This window comes from Acyrthosiphon pisum, chromosome A1 (assembly GCF_005508785.2).
Source record: "Acyrthosiphon pisum isolate AL4f chromosome A1, pea_aphid_22Mar2018_4r6ur, whole genome shotgun sequence".
Classification (NCBI taxonomy): domain Eukaryota; kingdom Metazoa; phylum Arthropoda; class Insecta; order Hemiptera; family Aphididae; genus Acyrthosiphon; species Acyrthosiphon pisum.
The window spans coordinates 68,115,168-68,133,699 of record NC_042494.1 but is presented as its reverse complement, the minus strand read 5'-3'; the positions used below and the strand labels follow the sequence as shown (position 1 = coordinate 68,133,699).

At 27.3% G+C, this 18,532-nt stretch overlaps 5 protein-coding genes across 8 annotated transcripts in view; 2 read left to right on the top strand and 3 right to left on the bottom strand.

Moving 5' to 3' along the window:
- LOC100167096 (queuine tRNA-ribosyltransferase accessory subunit 2) overlaps nt 1–5,520 on the bottom strand; it is an 11,803-nt gene extending 6,283 nt beyond the window's left edge. Inside the window, exons 1-4 of the mRNA XM_001945496.5 lie at nt 5,177–5,520; nt 4,966–5,118; nt 3,520–3,638; nt 2,591–2,747 (exon numbers count right to left, since the gene is read on the bottom strand). Of these exons, the coding sequence (XP_001945531.2) occupies nt 2,591–2,747; nt 3,520–3,638; nt 4,966–5,118; nt 5,177–5,308 (561 nt within the window). The 5' untranslated portion in view covers nt 5,309–5,520. The remainder of the gene's footprint in view (nt 1–2,590; nt 2,748–3,519; nt 3,639–4,965; nt 5,119–5,176) is intronic.
- LOC100169149 (uncharacterized protein CG1161-like) overlaps nt 1–8,316 on the top strand; it is a 10,843-nt gene extending 2,527 nt beyond the window's left edge. For 2 of the 4 annotated variants that reach the window (XM_008182021.3, XM_008182020.3), the window contains exons 2-5: nt 6,763–6,863; nt 6,932–7,043; nt 7,117–7,290; nt 7,917–8,316. In XM_008182021.3, coding sequence (XP_008180243.1) covers nt 6,823–6,863; nt 6,932–7,043; nt 7,117–7,290; nt 7,917–8,090 — 501 coding nt within the window. In that variant the 5' untranslated portion in view covers nt 6,763–6,822 and the 3' untranslated portion in view covers nt 8,091–8,316. 4 annotated transcript variants of the gene reach the window in all.
- A 2,884-nt stretch (nt 8,317–11,200) lies between these two features.
- LOC103308527 lies at nt 11,201–16,281 on the top strand. Its single transcript, XM_008182041.3, has 2 exons — nt 11,201–11,916; nt 15,411–16,281. The coding sequence occupies exons 1-2, from the start codon at nt 11,488–11,490 to the stop codon at nt 16,230–16,232; spliced, it is 1,251 nt and encodes a 416-aa protein (XP_008180263.1). The 5' UTR covers nt 11,201–11,487; the 3' UTR covers nt 16,233–16,281.
- Nucleotides 12,222–17,492, bottom strand: LOC107882958. Its single transcript, XM_016802174.2, has 3 exons — nt 16,530–17,492; nt 16,377–16,468; nt 12,222–13,026 (listed from the first exon to the last, which is right to left on the bottom strand). Exons 1-3 carry the CDS (start codon nt 16,786–16,788, stop codon nt 12,283–12,285), a joined length of 1,095 nt encoding a protein of 364 aa, XP_016657663.1. The 5' UTR covers nt 16,789–17,492; the 3' UTR covers nt 12,222–12,282.
- Nucleotides 17,450–18,523, bottom strand: LOC115032977 (proteasome subunit beta type-4-like). Its single transcript, XM_029487414.1, has 3 exons — nt 18,311–18,523; nt 17,810–18,228; nt 17,450–17,703 (listed from the first exon to the last, which is right to left on the bottom strand). The coding sequence occupies exons 1-3, from the start codon at nt 18,485–18,487 to the stop codon at nt 17,583–17,585; spliced, it is 717 nt and encodes a 238-aa protein (XP_029343274.1). The 5' UTR covers nt 18,488–18,523; the 3' UTR covers nt 17,450–17,582.
- Nucleotides 18,524–18,532: the final 9 nt, after the last annotated feature.

Below are 18,532 nucleotides of genomic sequence, written 5' to 3'. Positions count from 1 at the left end.
TAAATTTTCAAATCTTAGATTTAAAAAGAAAGTTTTCATGAATTTCTAACTCAAAATAATTTGCAAATTTTGGTCATTTATACGTATTTTGTCAATATTTGAAATTTAGATGCTTATAAAAAAAAATTGTGGCTATGGATTTTTAATTTTTTTCATCTGCCATTGAAACAATATACTAGGAGCCTTCTATTAAATTTTTAAGCTTTTTTAACCAACAAATAAAATTTTATCGATATTTATAGAAAAAAAAAATGGAAACTGAAAATGTCCGTAAACAGCTCAAAAAGAGTCAAATTATTTTCAAAATTTTATCGTAAATAGAAAATGCTAATATAAACATTCAGTGAAATTTTCAAGTTTCTGCAGTCACTCGTTTTTTAATTACAACAAAATAAGAAAATCGTTACGTAAGAAATCGAGTGAATATCAAATGTTGTAAAAAAATGAATTTCAAACGATCATAAAAATTTAATTTGAGTTTCTTATAGACATTTTTTTTTAGATACAGGTAGATTATCCTATAAGAAATCTTGTGTAACATTTTAAAATCTTAGTTCTAAAAAGAAAAATTTTTACGAATTCTTAACTAAAAATAATTTGCTAATTTTCGTGATTTTTACATATTTTGTCAATTTTTGAACTTTAAATGTTAATAAAAAAAAATTATGACTAAGGATTTTTAATATTTTTCAAATGTCATTGTAACAATATAGTAGGATCCTTGTATTAAATTTTCAAGTATTTTTACTCAACAAATAATGTTTTATTGACATTCATAGAAAAATAAAACGAATAATATTGGAAACTGAAATTGTCCGTAAACAGCTCAAAACAAATCAAAATATTTTGAAAAATGTATCATGTATAGAAAATGAAAATATAAACAACCAGTGAAAATTTCATGTATCTACAGTCATTTGTTTTAAAGTTACACCAAAAACCAAAATCAATTTTCTTTAAAACAGATTTTGCGTAAAAATTCCCGTTTTTCCTTATTTTTTCTTTTGTTTTTCACGGCGCTTTTGAAAACTATATGAAATTTCAAATTTTAACCTCCTGAATGCACCAACTAGATTCACTTTCCCATCAAACAAGATACTGTTGAAGAAAATTGAAGCAGTTTCACTGCCCCAAACCGTGATGACAGACACAAAAAAAAAAAAAAACACACATCATTGTAAAATCAATACATTCATCGTTCCACTCAGAATCTAAAATAATAACAAAATGTATGTCAAATTTTTTTAATATAATGTTACATGTATTATCATTGGATATTTAATTTAATACATAGTTCTAAAAAACATTATTTAAAATAACCATGTTCATTATTTAGTGGACATTATAATTTTTTTTTTTTTTTAAATAATTTAAATATGTAATACATTTTTGTGTTTGTATTTAATATTTTTATTTAATGGTTTTCACTCAATTTCACACAACATAGGCCCATATTACCACTGTTCTCTTATAATACGATTATAGTTTATGAATAAAGTATACAATTATTATAAGTAGAGACCAGAATTGTATGCATTTTCTTATTCATACTGAGTGTATGCACAACTATGAGGGTTTCAAATCCAGCTGAGCTCATAGATGAAAATTTATTTCACATATTGATGCTTATTAGAGGGGTTACGGCATATTTAGTTATTAAATCATGTAATTTGTGTATTTTATTATTAACTTTTTAATCTTTCCCTGGTCTTCTTTAAAATAAAAAGAAATCAAATCTATTAACAAAATCATATAAATCTTTTTTATAATTGTTATTTATATATTTTTTGTGCAACATAGTTTTGTTTTTAACATAGTATTTATAACAACTATGCTGCTGAAATAACATAAAAGAAATAATTACATGGTTACTACCACGGTTTATGAAGGATCTTTGATTGAACCCACTGAACTAAATATAATACAAATATAAAATTAATACATATATAATTTGTTGGTTAAGATTCTAAAAATTTTTTAATGAATACAAATCTGATTTACCTATAAGTTTTTATCTATTATATTACAAAGATAATCTTACAATACAGTCTACTTAAGATATTCTGTATTATAAATAATATGTAACAGTAACATAAATTTAAAAAAAAAGTTATAAACTTTTTTTATTTTGGTCCAAATTTCTAATGCATAATATATATTATAATTATATATTATTACGGCGTGTTTTGAATTTTTTTGTGTATTTAGCAGCATATTTTGCCATTTTGATCGTGAATAATTATTTTCATATGAATAATATATATACTTTATATAGTGCATATAATTCCGGTCTCTAATTATAAACCATTGCCCATTAGACAATAAATCCGATAGTGTGTTAAAAACTCATACATAATATTGATAATATGCACTATTACAACATTTAAATGCTTAAATTTTGTCAAAAATGCCTTTTTTGTATACATACCGTAATATGCAACGCCTTTGTATTTCACAACTTCACAAAAACTATGCAAATTCAAGAACAGAACCCTACTAAATTTTATTTATATTCATAAATTCTAAATGATATATTATATAGTTAAGCTTCTTTAAGAACATTTACTTATACAAATAAATAAATACTCACTTCTGATTGATGATGCCGTTCCAGGCAACTCTTAAAGAGTCTATTTGAAATATTAACTGACTTTTCAATGGATGAAAGTGAACTATTCAAATTAATGTCTGAAATGCTTAGGGTAACATACATAGTGGGTTTGAATACTTCTATAATATCCATATACCTAAATACAACATATATTAATAAAATATACAACACAATGTAAGTTTTTATTAGAATTGATGCAGAAATGTTATAACTTTAATTTGTGTCTCATTGTAACATAAGTTATTTTTCTGAAACAATGAACCTTAGAAAAAAATTAAAATGAAATGCAACTTATTTGTTTACATAATAACAATGATTATAAATACTATAGATTGCTCACTGGTCGGTTTTTCAGTGGCACAACATTTTTACTCCCGGTAGATGGCGAGGCGACGTGACTACTAGTGATTACAACGTTATCCCACCTTACTAAACCAGGAGACCGTGTTATTGGAAGCGGACTTGTGGTTAGTAAGGTCGGGTAACGTTGTAATTGCTAATAGTCACGTTACCCCGCCATCTACCAGGAGTAAATGTTTTGTGCCAAAGGAAAACCAGCCAGTGAGCAAGCTATAGTATTTATAATCAATTATAATAATATAATACATACAGTAGAACTTCCATATAACGGTCACCAAAAGGACTGTAAATAATGACCGCTATTTAGAGGTGCCCGTCCTACAGAGGTAGAATAACGCTAGGATACACTCGACGGGACCAAATAAATTGACTGTTACATAAAGGTAACCGTCCTATAGAGGTGACTGTTAACGGAAGTTTTACTATATTATGAATTAAATGAATAGTAAAAAAGAAACTACTTTTAACATTTTAAATTAAATTAAAATAGGCAAATTGTTTATTATTAATATAATATACAATTTTTAAATAGCTGTAATCCTATTTACTTTTCATGGTTGATTAATTGATTTCCACTTTTGGTTTTTATAGCAACACAATCTTTTTTATTGTAACCTTGTGGGGTATCCACCGCATAGTCAGTTATTGAGCAGCATGACAAGTATTTCTGGAAAATGTAAATATTTAACTTTGAAATAATACTTAAAACACAAATCATTCAAATAGAAATTATACAAGTAAATTATTAGATACTAATGGACAATAAAGTATAAATTCCATTCTGTTTTTTGTCAATGTTATTAAACTTAAATGAAATTAATAAAATTCTATTGTTGTAATATTAAAATTTTAACCTAATGAAATTTAATTAAATACTCTTATGAGATAAGTAGTATTGAAAATATTTTATATTTTTAAATTAGCCATGAGGTTATGGTTTTTTTAATTATTTTTTTTGTTAGTATAATACTAACGTCCAAAAAAAAGTATTATTAATTACAATTTTTGATTAGAGTTCCTAGTTTTTTTTGTAGTTAAGCTCATGACAAATTAGATAGGTATCATCACAGTATTTTAATACACATCTTCTGCTCTTTACTTCGCCTATATCGTAGTTCTCCACTTCTTATTGGTTGTCAATCACATACATACATATATAACATAGAACAAAATCAACCAATGAGAAGTGGAGAACTACGATATAAACCGGAGGTGAAGGAGATGCGTATCTACTGCGCAAAACTAGTACAACTGTGATGATACCTATCTAATTTGTCATGGTAAAGCTTAAACTGTGGGTAGGCCAGTAAAATGTTTAAAGTTATCACTCTAAAATATAATTGTCAACCCGCCTTTGCTCTGATCCTAAAAGTCAAATATTTTAACACGTTGACTGCCATGTGGCCGCCGGCGGTCATTTGTAAATTTCAAATTGTATGTTTTTGTGACCGCCGGCGGCCACAGTTGATCATTACTACTACACCACATGACCGCCGGCGGCCATAAATGAATATGGTTTTATATTCTTAACTTTTCCATGGCGCTACAATAATGCACCCAAAAAAGTGCCGTGGTGTAGTGGGAATCATTACAAATTTTTTGATGTAATAAATGTATTTTTTTATTTTTTTTATTTTTTTTATATTTTTAAACTTTTTTTCAAATACGTAGTATAATATACAAATTTGAAATGACACTGAAAAATATACTTGGCGTACAGATGATGCATAATCGTGTGACCGATGGCGGCCGGTGGCAGTCAACGTGTTAATAAAATTACCAACATTTTTCAAATTAAGACTTAATCAAAGACTTAATCATTAAGATTTAATAAAAATTAAAATCATTATTTTTCAATGTCTGAATAATAAAACTCTAAATAACAATACATGAATTTAAAATTATAATCACAGTGCAGCTACATTCCCTAGATATTTGCATGTGTTTTTATACAAATATTAGTGAGCAGTGTTAGTAATAAAATTAATATATACCTCAAGACCAACAAACGAGTTAAGACCGCGTTTAAACTCTTTCAGTGGCTGGAGGAAACTCAGACATGTTGGTAATGGAAAATTGAACAAGGCCTGATCGTCAGGTACAATTTTTTCAAACAGTTCTCTCGATATGTATGGCACACTTCCACACTATAAGAATTATGCCAAAAATATGTAACATTATTTTAAGGGATTTGGACTTTTTTACTTTTGTGTAAAACATGAATGCCGGAGTGTCGACTTGAGAGTTTGAGTGTTTCAGTGATCCAAGTCTGGGTCTGTTTGTATGTGGTATACCATTTGGTCTGTCCGTGACAACTGAAAACCGTGCTTGCTCCATTGATAGGGTTCGAAAGAAAAATACGACAGCAGTACGGCAGTTAAGTAACTATCGTATACAATATTATAATTTTCTTAGTTCCTTAATACAACTGCCAAAGTCGGAACGTCCGAAAAAATTGAATTATTCAAAAATCAAAATTCATACACTTCGTCTCAATTTGGCATAATATTTGCCTTTTGCACATTGGTCATTGACGCCGGTCAATCATTATTCGTTATCAGATTTTAGTAACGGTATAGAACTTGATAGTACTATCAACATTTATATGTCTATGGTCTATCTGTAATAGTGGGTAATACCAATACACCATAGAACAATGCAATGTTATGGCTTTGATCATATTATCACAGAATAAAATATTATTATTATTTATTATCATAATAATATTTTAGTATTCTACTATTTCTCCTATTCTGTGCTACTAGTTAGTATTTACTACTTTACTAATTAGTAATTATAGGTATCTAAGGCATTTTTTTAATTACCTATTTTATATAATATATTAAATTTTTTCACAATTCGCGTAAACAAAACATCGGAATATTACATAATGCTAATCGTGATAATAAATCCTTTTTAATATATTGAACGGTTGGCTTCGATCATTATAGTCGGTGCTTTATTACCTTATTGGTGATTCTGTTATTGTTTTTTCTGTCATCAAATTCTCGAAGTTTCAAAACAACTGAATAATAATAATTGTCATGCTCAAGACCTTTTTTTCTGCTGTAGTAGCGTCTCTTGTTAAACTTAACTTCTATTAGGTATCATAGTACAACACAAAATGGTGAAGATTCCTGTTTTGGTAGGCGTGTTATCGTTGATCACCTTGTTGAAGGTAAGCTTTTTACGTGTCGATTTTTGACATAGTTCACATACTGTAATGTACATTTTTCTTACAATTAGTTAGGTATAAGTATTTACTGTATAAAATATATTTATCATGATTGGGACTACCTATAAACGTTAAAATTCAAAATATCAAAATATGGAATTAAATAATATGTGTTTATTTTTAATTACCTATTCACATTTTATTGAGCCATACAAAAATTACATATTTTAATACTGCCAATTAATCTGATAAGTATGTTATATTATGGATTTTGTTATTTAAATTTTATTTATTTATCTTGTCAGTTAAATAAATGTGCTCTTTGGCATTAAATAAAGAATGACTACAAGAATGGATGTAACAAAAGAAGCAGTACCCCATAGGCCTGATATCCTTACTATTGTTTTTAACCAAAATATTAAGTATACAAGAATAATAAATACTTGTATTTTTTTTTGTAGAATCTGAAAAATAATTATAAATAACATTTCCTTCTAAATGAGTAAAATGCTGTTTTAATTTCTTCTTGTGTTTATTCACTCATTTATAATTGTTAAGAAAAAGAACATTTTTTAGAAAACATGAATTTTTCTAATTGAACAGGTGTATTTTTCAGGCTGAATCATATGAAGATGCCCGTTGCAAATGTGTATGTACTATAGTGAATGGTACAGAAATGTATAATAAATTATATATAGCTAATGTTCTTCCCAGCAAGTGAGTTAAAATAATGTTCATTTTAATTCACATAAATAATTATTAATAATAATCTAATTGTTTTTCAGTGATTGTAATGGAGTAAGCTTACCAATTATTGGTGAAGTGAATAATACAAAAAAAGAATTATGCCCGCGATGCACTTGTACTTATGAGAGTAGAAACACTACAACTATGAAAGTAACAAGTTTGTCTTACATAAGTTGAATAATATGTTACTAATTTTTTAATTCTTACATATTATATTATTTAGGTGGTTGTATTAATCGTGCTTTGCGTGATATCATGTTTGGTGATGTACATGTTTTTCCTGCTATGTCTGGAGCCAATGATTAGAAGACGCAAGCTAGTTGGAGCATACGTAGAGCACACCAACGAAGAGGTATGTTCTTTATTGGAGGCGACCATATCCGATAGCGGTAGTTTTGTAAGTCCAACCATTCTCTCCCAAATTTTCTTACAAAAATATATAATAACAGCAGTTCTTTCCTAACGTTCCGTGATATACAAAAGTATTTTGACATGATCATGTCAAAAGAAAATGGAAAAATTACAAAAATCCAAGATATGGTTTATACAGTAAATATTGTTGTAGTTGGACATACTATTTGAGTTTTGTATTGTTGTGCTTGTTTGGTTTTTTCCTGTCATTAGAATAATATACATATTTTTTTACCACTATATCCAGAATGCCTTGCTTGTTAAATAATAAATCAATTATAAGGTGTTTTTAACTTGGTCATCATGATCCGTGTGCTTGATGTTGTTACTTATGTTCATTTCTGGATACAATAGGTGTGTCTATTGCACTATGTGGGTCCTTTAATGTCTGTTATAAGAATATAGTAAAAAAATATTGTGTGACAAATGCTAGGCTTAAAATTATTATGAATTTATTTTTAGAAGTTTTAAATAATTTAATGCATGTGTTTGTATTGATTTTTTATTTTTTATTTAAATTATAAAGTACTTATCTTTCTAATTTATTTATATTAAATAATAATTAAAAAGTATGTTAACAAACATATTTTTACCAACTACTTTTGAATATAGGATGAAGCCCCACCAGCTGTATCGTTAAATGCAAGGAGAGGAAGTGATCCAATGGTATCTATAGCCAACAGCAGTAATGTCCTCAACCGATTTGGACATCAACAAGATAAATGGAAGAAACAGGTGAAAGAACAAAGAAAAAATATCTATGATCGTCATACTATTCTCAATTAAATGTGTTAACTCTCTTATTATTATTATTTTTACATAAATAGCTATCATTTAAGGAAACCTCATTTATATCTTTTCTCCATTTATTATCAGTAATATTTATATTGGTGTCTTATATAAGATAATCGATTCTTTGATCATCTTTATTATATTATTATTATTATTATTATTATTATTTTGTTGAAAAATTAGATTTTTTGAAAATATATTATAATTTGAATTATTTGTATATGTATTGTTTTTGTTTTTTTTTACCAGTCGTTATATCAATAATATTATATTAGACTTATTTGTACAAATACTGTACAAACTCCTATTATGTTTTCATTGATATTAGTATCTTAAATACAGTTTATTGAATTACATTATTGATTCTGAGCGGAGTGATAAATGTATTGATTTAACAATGATGTATGTTTTATTTATTTTTGTGCCCATCATCACCTTTTGGAGCAGTAAAAATGCTTAAATTTTTCACTTTAATGTATTTTGTAATAGGAAAATGTTTAGTAGTACCTATTTTTCAAATTAACTAAGAAAAACAAAAGTTTACTCAAAACCAGTTTTTGATATAATTGATTTTGATTTTTGGTTTAATTAAAAAATGAATAACTGTAAATACTTTAAATTATCATGATTTAAGGTAGAATTTTATAGATTAAAACATACTATGGACATGGCTATCTATGCCTTGCCGATGCTAAAGATACTAAAAAAAAAAATGAAGAATAAAATATCATTATATAGAATTAGCTGTCCTCCACACGTGCCAATGATGTTTTTTATGAATATAGGTATTTGTAAAAACATATTCCACGTATTTACTGATAATTATAATAGTAAAATAATATTATGTAACCAATGGCAACTTGAACTATTTAAGTAAACAAAAAATATTCTTTTTCCGTGAGCTGAATTGTTTCATATGTGAACTATGGACCAGTGGCGGATTGAGACAATTGATATTAGGAGTGCACATATTAATTCTGACCACCCACCTACATTTTAAACACTACTACCAAGGGAGCCCACTGGGGGGAGAGAGACCATGCGCCCAACCCACTATTTTTTGGCTACTAGAAGAAAAAATCTGGGGGGGGGGAGTAAACAAATAATCAGTATATTATATTTTCAAATGGTTATTATGTGCGTTTTTACATTTGCCTCATAATATAAGTTAAGATTGGGGCTGTCGTAAATAATAGAATATAGGTAGGTACACATTTAAAAATTGATGGGAAAAATGAAAATGAAACAAAATAACAATGTATTAAGGCAAATAAAGTATTCTTAATTATTTTTCACATAAAACAGTTCATATAATTATTCCTATATCAATAAATAATATCCTATTTAAAGTTTAAGCTATGTATGTTCATCCGTTTTTTGTATCCCATAGGTACCTACTATAAATTACCTAAATTTTAATAAAATAAGTCTGTATAGTTCCACGTTCCATTACCGTTACCTAACTGTAATAGTAAAATTAAAAACTAAAAAGGTGGGCAAGTCGGTATTGGTACGCTGTACAGTAGGTTACAAGTAGGTCACTATATTGGATAATGTTAAATTTGAATTCAATGATATATCATTATATAAGAAAAATGATTCTGAGCGAAGACGGTCAGACAGCGACACAGCGTATGATATTACTAAGTACCTATATTTAATGATATTATTGTGAAAAAGTAATTTATATATAACCTATTTACATGGAACCTTTTTTTAAATTGTCAGTCCTTAGCTATAAAAGTTGAATATTTTATAAATTTTTAACTACAAAATAATTATTAAATTTTAAATTTTATAAATTTTGTTGAAATTCGAACTATAAATGCTTATTAAAAAATGTATTTTTAATATTTTTCAACTGCTGTTGTAACAATATATCAGGAGTCTTGTATTAAATTTTCACACTTTTTCAACCATCAAATAAAATTTTACTGATATTAATAGAAAAAAAAAACTAAAAGAATTGAAAACTAACAATGTCCGTAAACAGCTCAAAAAGAGTCGAAATACTTTGAAAATTTTTTCAAGTATAAGAATTGATAAAATAAACACTCAGTGAAATTTTAATGGATCTACAGTCATTCATATTTTAATTACAACAAAATAAGGAAATCGTTACATGAGAAATCTCATGAATATCAAATGTTGTAAAAATATGAATTTCAAACGCTCATAGAAATTTAATTTGACTTTCTTGTTGACATTTTTTTTTTGATTAAGATAAGACAAATTTATGAGGAATCTTGCATTAAATTTTCAAATCTTAGATTTAAAAATAAAATTTTTTATAAATTTATAACTCAGAATGATTTTGAAATTTTCCCTATTGAAACTAGCGAACGATAATATTCTATGTCATACGTGTGTAAGACTTAGACAACACATGCGGGTTCGACGTCCTCTTAATATATTTTAATAATATTATCATCTATAGACTGTAATAACAATGACTATAGCAATCTGATTCTATAAGTAGATTATATTAATATCATCATAGTCCATAAAAATGGTAGTAGTATTAAGTATTAAGTATTAACGATAACAGTTTCCCAAAAATGTACAAAAATACACCCACCCCATATTTTTGGGAGTGCAGTGCACCTCTTGTAATTACGTCCAAGCCGCCTCTGCTATGGACTATGGTCTACGATCTACTCTTTAGCAGCTTGAAAAAAAGGTGTGAACACCCTCAGTCTCAAGGAATCTATTGATATGTCTATTGAAAACGGTTTTTTGAACATCCGATATACCAATATCTAAATATAAGCTGTATACGCTAGCTACATTATTAAATGTACATTTATATAATTGACATAAAAATCATATTTGAGTTTAGATTTGAAATTAAGATGATCTAAAGAGTGAAACAAAATTTTGTGGGGTAACTGTTGTACCATTTCGCTTATCTAAACTATAAATACATATAACTAATTAACTACTATTCCTAAATACGATTTGTATGTATCAAAATACTTAGAAAAATATTTTTCAGATTAAATTAAAACTGTATGTTGTTATTCAAAAAAGTAAACACTTAAAGTATTATTAGGATAAAAAATTAAAAAAAAAATATTTTCATAAACATTAATATTTTTAGAAATAAAGAGTAGTCCATGATAAAAGAATCACCCTGTATATATAGCTATTTCTACCTCCTGTTTCCACATATATATGAATTCAGAGAATGTGCATTGTGCATATAAAGGTGCGTACACACTAGCGTAACAAAATAGTGAACTTGTAACATGTAACAGTTTGACAAAATGTTACAACAGAAATTAAAGTTGTAACATGTACCTGAAACATGTACATGTAACATGTAACATTTCAATTTTTCCATTAAAAACGTCAGTGTTACTTTCACAGTGTCCGAGTATAGACACTAATCATGTCGCTCCAAATAGCTGCTGCTGCGTACATTTATATTCATCTCGCTATGAAGAAAAAAAGTAAAAGACGAAGACGATGGTGGACAACGCATTTATATACTCGGCGTGAAGAGACAGGAGGAAACACTTTATTACAAGATTTAAGGATACAAGAAATAAATGGACAATTTCAAAATTTTATGAGAATGACATCAACAGATTTTGATTTTCTTATAAATTTGATTGGGCCTAAAATTGTTAAAAGTGAAACAATTTTAAGAGAACCGATTTCAGTGCAGGAAAGGCTAGCAGTAACCCTGAGATTTCTAGTAACTGGCGAATCATTCACAAGCTTACAATATTTGTTCAGAATGTCCAAACAAGTTATAAGCAACATAGTTCCTGAAGTGTGTGAAGCAATTATTGATGTTTTAAAAGATAACATCCAGGTAAAAATATTATATTAAAATTAAAATAAATATGCATAGAATATAGCTACATAAAAATAAAATAAATAAACAAAAAAAATCATCTTTAAAATTTAATTAAAATCAACAAAATACAAAATAATATTCAAAGTGAAAAATAAATTAAAACTTCTTGTTAAAAGTAAAAAAAAAAATTTTTTTTTTCTCACAAAATTAAATAATAATTACATAATATCAAAAATGTAATATAAAGATTACAATAAATTTGTAAAAAATACAGCTACTTGCCACATAAAAAATCAAATAAATAAAAAAAAAAAATCATCTTTAATAAAAATCAACAAAATACAAAATATTATTCAAAGTTAAAAAATAAATATAATCACACTACATAATGTCACTAAAATCCAATTCTTCTGAGGTATACGTATTTGCAGGTGATGTATGTGGTGTAGATGCCTGTGTAATTGTAGCTGGTGATGTTTGTGGTACTGGTAAAGATGTAATATTAGTCTCACGAGCTGGCAATGTGTGTGGTAGTGAAGTGTGTATGTTTGTCGGATAATTATGTGGATTATAATTATAATAAGTATTTGCAGGTGATGGATGTGGTGTAGATGTCTGTGTAATTGTAGCTGGTGATGTTTGTGGTACTGGGAAAGATGTAATATTAGTCTCACGAGCTGGCAATGTGTGTGGTAGTGAAGTGTGTATGTTTGTCGGATAATTATGTGGATTATAATTATAATTATAATTATAATTTGATGGATCAGAATTATAACGGTAGTGGTTATTTTGATAAGTTGATGTTAGTTGTTGATTAAAATATCCAGAATCTGCTTTAAATAAAATATTTGACATTTCATATTGCACAATACTTCTAACTTGTTGGTTGTATGTTTCTAATTTCTTTCCAACAAACTGTCCAAATGATTGACTTTCAGTATTTTCAGCTGAGGCCGATGCCGCCGACTCCAAAATTTTAAAAGCTTTATCTAATTTAATATTATCTTCGTTGATAATTTTCCTTTTTTTTGATGTCAGCGTTGATGTACCTTGATTTTCTGGAGTAATTTGTGGTTCATCAGTATGCAATTGATTACTTTCACTTTGAGCATTTTCATCGGACATCTAAAATAAAGTATGGGGATTGTAAATAATTTACATAAGAAGAAATAAAAATAGTTATGAAAATGTAACCTCTTCGTTCTAAACCAATAATATAGCTCAAACTGGGGGAAAAAAACTAATAATATAGGTAAGTAAAATATGATAATGATACCACAAAATTATTATTATGATTGATTTAACATGGAGGATAATTATATTTATAAGTAGCTAATATTCATTTTTACTGCATTCCAATTTTATTAGTTTTTTTCTATGAATGTCAATAAAACTTTATTTGTTGAGTAAAAAAGCTTGACAACTTAATACAAGGCTCCTTATTTATTTTTTCAAAAGATGAAAAATTGTAAAAATTCATAGTCACAATTTTCTTTTATAAGCATTTAAAGTTCGAATTTTGAAAAAAGGCGTAAAATTCAAAAAAATGTTTTGAAAAAAAATTATCTTGAGTTAGAAATTCGTAAAAATGTTTCTTTTTAAATCTAAGAATTGAAAATGTAATATAAGATTCCTCATAAGTTTGTCTAACTTTATCAAAAAAAAAAAATGTTTAGAAGAAAGTCAATTTAAATTAAAAATTTGTCGTAATATTATAAGGATTTTGTTATTTTGTTATAATTCAAAAACGAATAACTGTAGATAGGTACATGACAATTGTACTGAATGTTTATATTTTCATTTTCTATACACCATACAATTTTGAAAATATTTTGACTCTTTTTGAGTTGTTTGCGGATATATTCAGTTTTCAATTTTTTTTAGTTTTTTTTTTTAAAAAATACCTATAAAGTCATAATTTTTTTATAATAAGCATTTGAACTTTGAGTTTTAACGAAATACGTTTAAATGTGCAAAATTATTTTGAATTAGAAATTCATAAAAAAATTTATATTGCTTAAATAGCAGTTGAAAAATATTAAAAATACATAAACGCAAAATTTTTTAGATTTTGAGCGGAGCGAGGAAGCTAGTGGTTTTACAATGGTGTTTATTTATTTATTTTTTTTCTTTTTATATCCTGTATACAAAATTTCTACCAGGAGGAATACTTCGATTTCAACATATAGTACCTTATCTTTTAGCAAATTGAATCAAGATGGTAGGTACTTTAGAGAGGTCATTTTTCGATTTTATCAATAGTTATTTAATGCCACGGTAAAAACTACCGAAAAAATACGAAAAGCCGCTAAAAATTGGATTTTAATTTCTAACGCTTTGTTTATTACCATAGAAACGAATAAAAAGTAATAATATTATATTATTAATTCAACTTAAATGATATAATAATTAATGAGAATATAAAATATCCAGACTGACGAACCGTCTCCGCTCAGAATCGTTTTTCTTATACAATGAAAGAATATCATTGAATGCAAGCTTAATACAATCCATTATACAATGACCCACTTGTAACCTACTGTACAGCAGAGCCACATCCACTTATCCTCTTTTTTTTTTTATATGCATTATATAAGTTCAATTTTTGACAACATTATAATTCATAATTAATATTTTATATTTTTGTGTAATCAATATTTTATTTATGTTCTATATTATTATTATTAAATAGGTACATATTATGTTATCTTACGAGTAGTTTTTTCAATAAATATAATATATATACTATAAAATAAAAATGTGAAAAAAATTTAAAAATTATAAATAAATAAAATATCCTAAAGCCTAGACTGACATTATTATATGATAATAATTATAATTAGACAATATATTATATATCATTGATTTCAAATTGAATTCTATCCATTTCAGTTACCCACTTGCAGGGACGGAAAACGTTTTTAATTATTTCGTTTTCGTTTTTGTTTATTGATTAAAAAAATATCGCTTTTGGTTAAAGTTTTTTTTTTATATTATATTCTTATAGCTTATAACTTTTAAGTTATAATAATAACGCGCAATATAGAAATGCACTTAAAAGTTAAAAATTAAAATTAATTAGGTATTCTTAATATTGAAAATTTAAATCAAAATTATAATTTATATAAAAATTAGAAAATTCAAAATTACTGATTTAAAATTAAAATGTTTTTAAATTTTAAAAGTATACATTGGTATAGATTAAAAAGTAAAGACTTCAGTGAAAGTTTTTTCCGTGGTAAAAATAATTTAATAATGTATAATACTATAATTTATTTTCGTTTTTGTTTTTGATTTCGATATTAAATTTTTTTCAGTTTTTGGGATTTTTGGCTATCGTTTTTAATTTGTTTTTTGTTTTATTAATTGTTTTCGTTTTTTGTTTTTTTCCGTTTAATAACGTTTTCCATCCTTGCCCACTTGGAACCTAGTGTACAGCAGAACTATATCCGCTTACGCGACTTTTTTATCATTACATTATAATGCTATTATTTTAAATGTTACTTCAGGTACCTAATACACCAGAAAAATGGTTGGGAATTGCAAATGATTTTGAAACTAAGTGGAACTTTCCGCACACATTGGGTTCTATGGATGGAAAACATGTGGTAATCCAAGCTCCTATCAATACCGGGAGTGAATATTTTAACTACAAATCTTCATTCAGTATTGTATTATTTGCTGTTGTCGACGCGAACTATAATTTCATATTCGTCGATGCAGGTTGCCAAGGAAGAATTTCGGACGGAGGTGTATTTCAAGATTGTCAACTTAATAAAAAATTAAAATCCAATTCACTAGGTTTACCGTTATTAGCACCACTGCCGGGTAGACGTAAAGAAATACCATTTTTTTTTATTGGTGATGGGGCATTTCCTTTAACGGACAACATAATGAAACCTTTTTCTGGCTTATTTTCTAAAGGCACGCCAGAACGAATATATAACTATAGACTTTCTCGAGCCCGTCGAGTGGTGGAAAATGTTTTTGGTATTATTTCATCTGTTTTTAGAGTTCTCCGAAAGCCACTGTTATTGAACCCAGAAAAATCAGAACTAATTATTATGACCATAGCACACCTTCATAATTTTTTAAGAAGAAATAATACCTCAGCTGCTGTTTATACACCCAATGGAATATTCGACTCTGAAGTAAATGGAAATTTTATTGAAGGAACATGGCGGGAGACCAATAATGAAGAAATTTCATCCCTCAGACCAATAAAGAGGGTACCACGTAAATCTACAACGAATGCGATGCAAATACGAGAAGAAATAATGCAATACTGTATTAATGAAGGAAATGTTATTTGGCAAGAAAAATATGCATAATCTAAATATTTTAAAAATATTATAAATATTTAAAAAAATGTAATTATTAGTTATTTTACTAATTTTTACTGTAAATAACATGAAATAAAAATATTTCAATATTTTTTAAATTACTAATATCTGTATAATAATTTATAAATTTACCGTGCATCTTCTCTGACGAGGATTATCTTTGTTCATTAAAAATTCAAGGCTTTCAAATGCAAACCATGATGACCTATACACGTCTTGAGTACCTGAGAGAACAAATTTGATGTTTAACCATTAAATAATTTAGTTTAGGTAATATGTACTTACCTGAACCGGTTCCTATACTTTTCCTTATTTTCATTTTTTCTCTCCTATGTGCAGCTTGTATCGACACCATTTTATTTCTACACTCATCCGGCGTGATTGCAGTTGAAATGTGATTGGAAAATTCACTTGCTATTTCATTCCAAGCGTCATTTTTTAAAATCTTATTAAAATGATTTTTGTTTGTAGGGTCCCAAATAATTTCCTTACTACGATATATTTCAATAAGTTTTAATACATTTTCATTTGTCCAGAAGGCCATCGTGACAAAATGTATAAGTAAATGAAAATAAACGATTATATAGTGTGTTCTCGGAGGTTAATCGGCAACTAAATGTATTAATTTGTTTATATCATGATGAAATGGTAAAATAAAATGAACGCTGTGATTTTGTATATAAGTATATTAATTTACATTGTAGTAACAATATCATACGAGTATACGACAATAAATTCCAGCTATAAATAGTTATTTCGACAATCGATAGGCATAGCCGCATATAAGTATCCTTTATTAATTGTTGATACAAATTAAGTTCTCTCTCGAACTTCGTTGAAGTATATACTTTAATACCCATAATATAATAATACTAAAATATAAAAATATAGTAATATAATATATTATTATTCGTATGATGTTACACGGTTTTGTTCGTCATCTCGTCCATACATGTTGTAACATGAACGCGTATCATCCTTTGATGTTTCGCCAAAATACCGACAATCAGCGGATCAGCGGATTGTTACAGAAGTATGGTACAAGTTCGAAGATTTGTTACACGCATATGACACACGAACACTGTTACATGTTACAAGTTCGCCGTTTTGTTACGCTAGTGTGTACGCACCTTAATAATTCAAGATCGAGTATAATATAATAAACTGTATATAGGTAATTATAAAAAAATGAATAGTTTTTAAAATATTTTTCCATGATATACATTTTTATTAGCAAAAAAAAAAGTAATCCCTACATAAATGTAATAATTATTTTAAAATAATGATAAAATAATATGAAATATTTCATTAATTGTATGTTATATAAGATTTTCAAGTTTATTCATATCCTTGTACCAACTTGGCAACTTCCCATCTCGGCTTCAATGCAAGATTTTGTACTTCAACAGAGTCTTTAGTAACAATACCAATTTGATATTTATCGTGGCTCCTTGCATCTCTGTAACATATATCATAATAGTTAATTGTGAATTTAAAACAAGTTAGATATTGAAACCAGGATTAATGAGTACAACAAAATAAACAATAAATAATTTTTAAAATACCTGTAATACAATACTTCCATGCACTTTTTAAGTAGATCAATAGCTTCATCTTTTGTTAATTTAGAATTGAATTTTTCACGTTTTTCATCAATAGCTTTACGCATTAATGGCAATGCAAGGTACGCACCATAGCCACTAGCAATTTGTTCATCTGCAAATGCTGTTCCCAATTTATCGATTTCACCCAAAAAGGGAACATCATTTTGGATTCCAGCCACTAAGAATGTGGACCAGAGTGGCTTCATCTTTGTTCTGCGGTTGTACAAGACACGAGACAGCCAAGTGTGTAAAGCTTTTGGTTTCATTGATATTCCATCGTTAAGACTCTTTTCAGTCCTTACTTTTTCTTCAACAACATCTCGTATAAATTGATAATCGGAGTATTCACCTGCTGCAGCTACAATAATATTTTGATTCACCTGTTGATACAACATGATTTATTCAATCATAAAGTTAATCTTTTAGGTTCCTAATAATAATTAAGACAGAAAACTATCATACTGTCAATATTCTGGGATTATTCTGGAAACACGCCATTGAGCCATATGATGTGAGTGTATCTGCAGCCAAAGCTACACCGGATTCAAACACAACACCAAGCACAGAAGTAGTAGTTGTGATTGGAGTCCAGCCGTGCTGTACAACATCATGTTGAGCTAATAAACAAAAACAAATCATTAGATAAAAAAAAATGTCTTTATTTAATTAGGTAATATGATCATA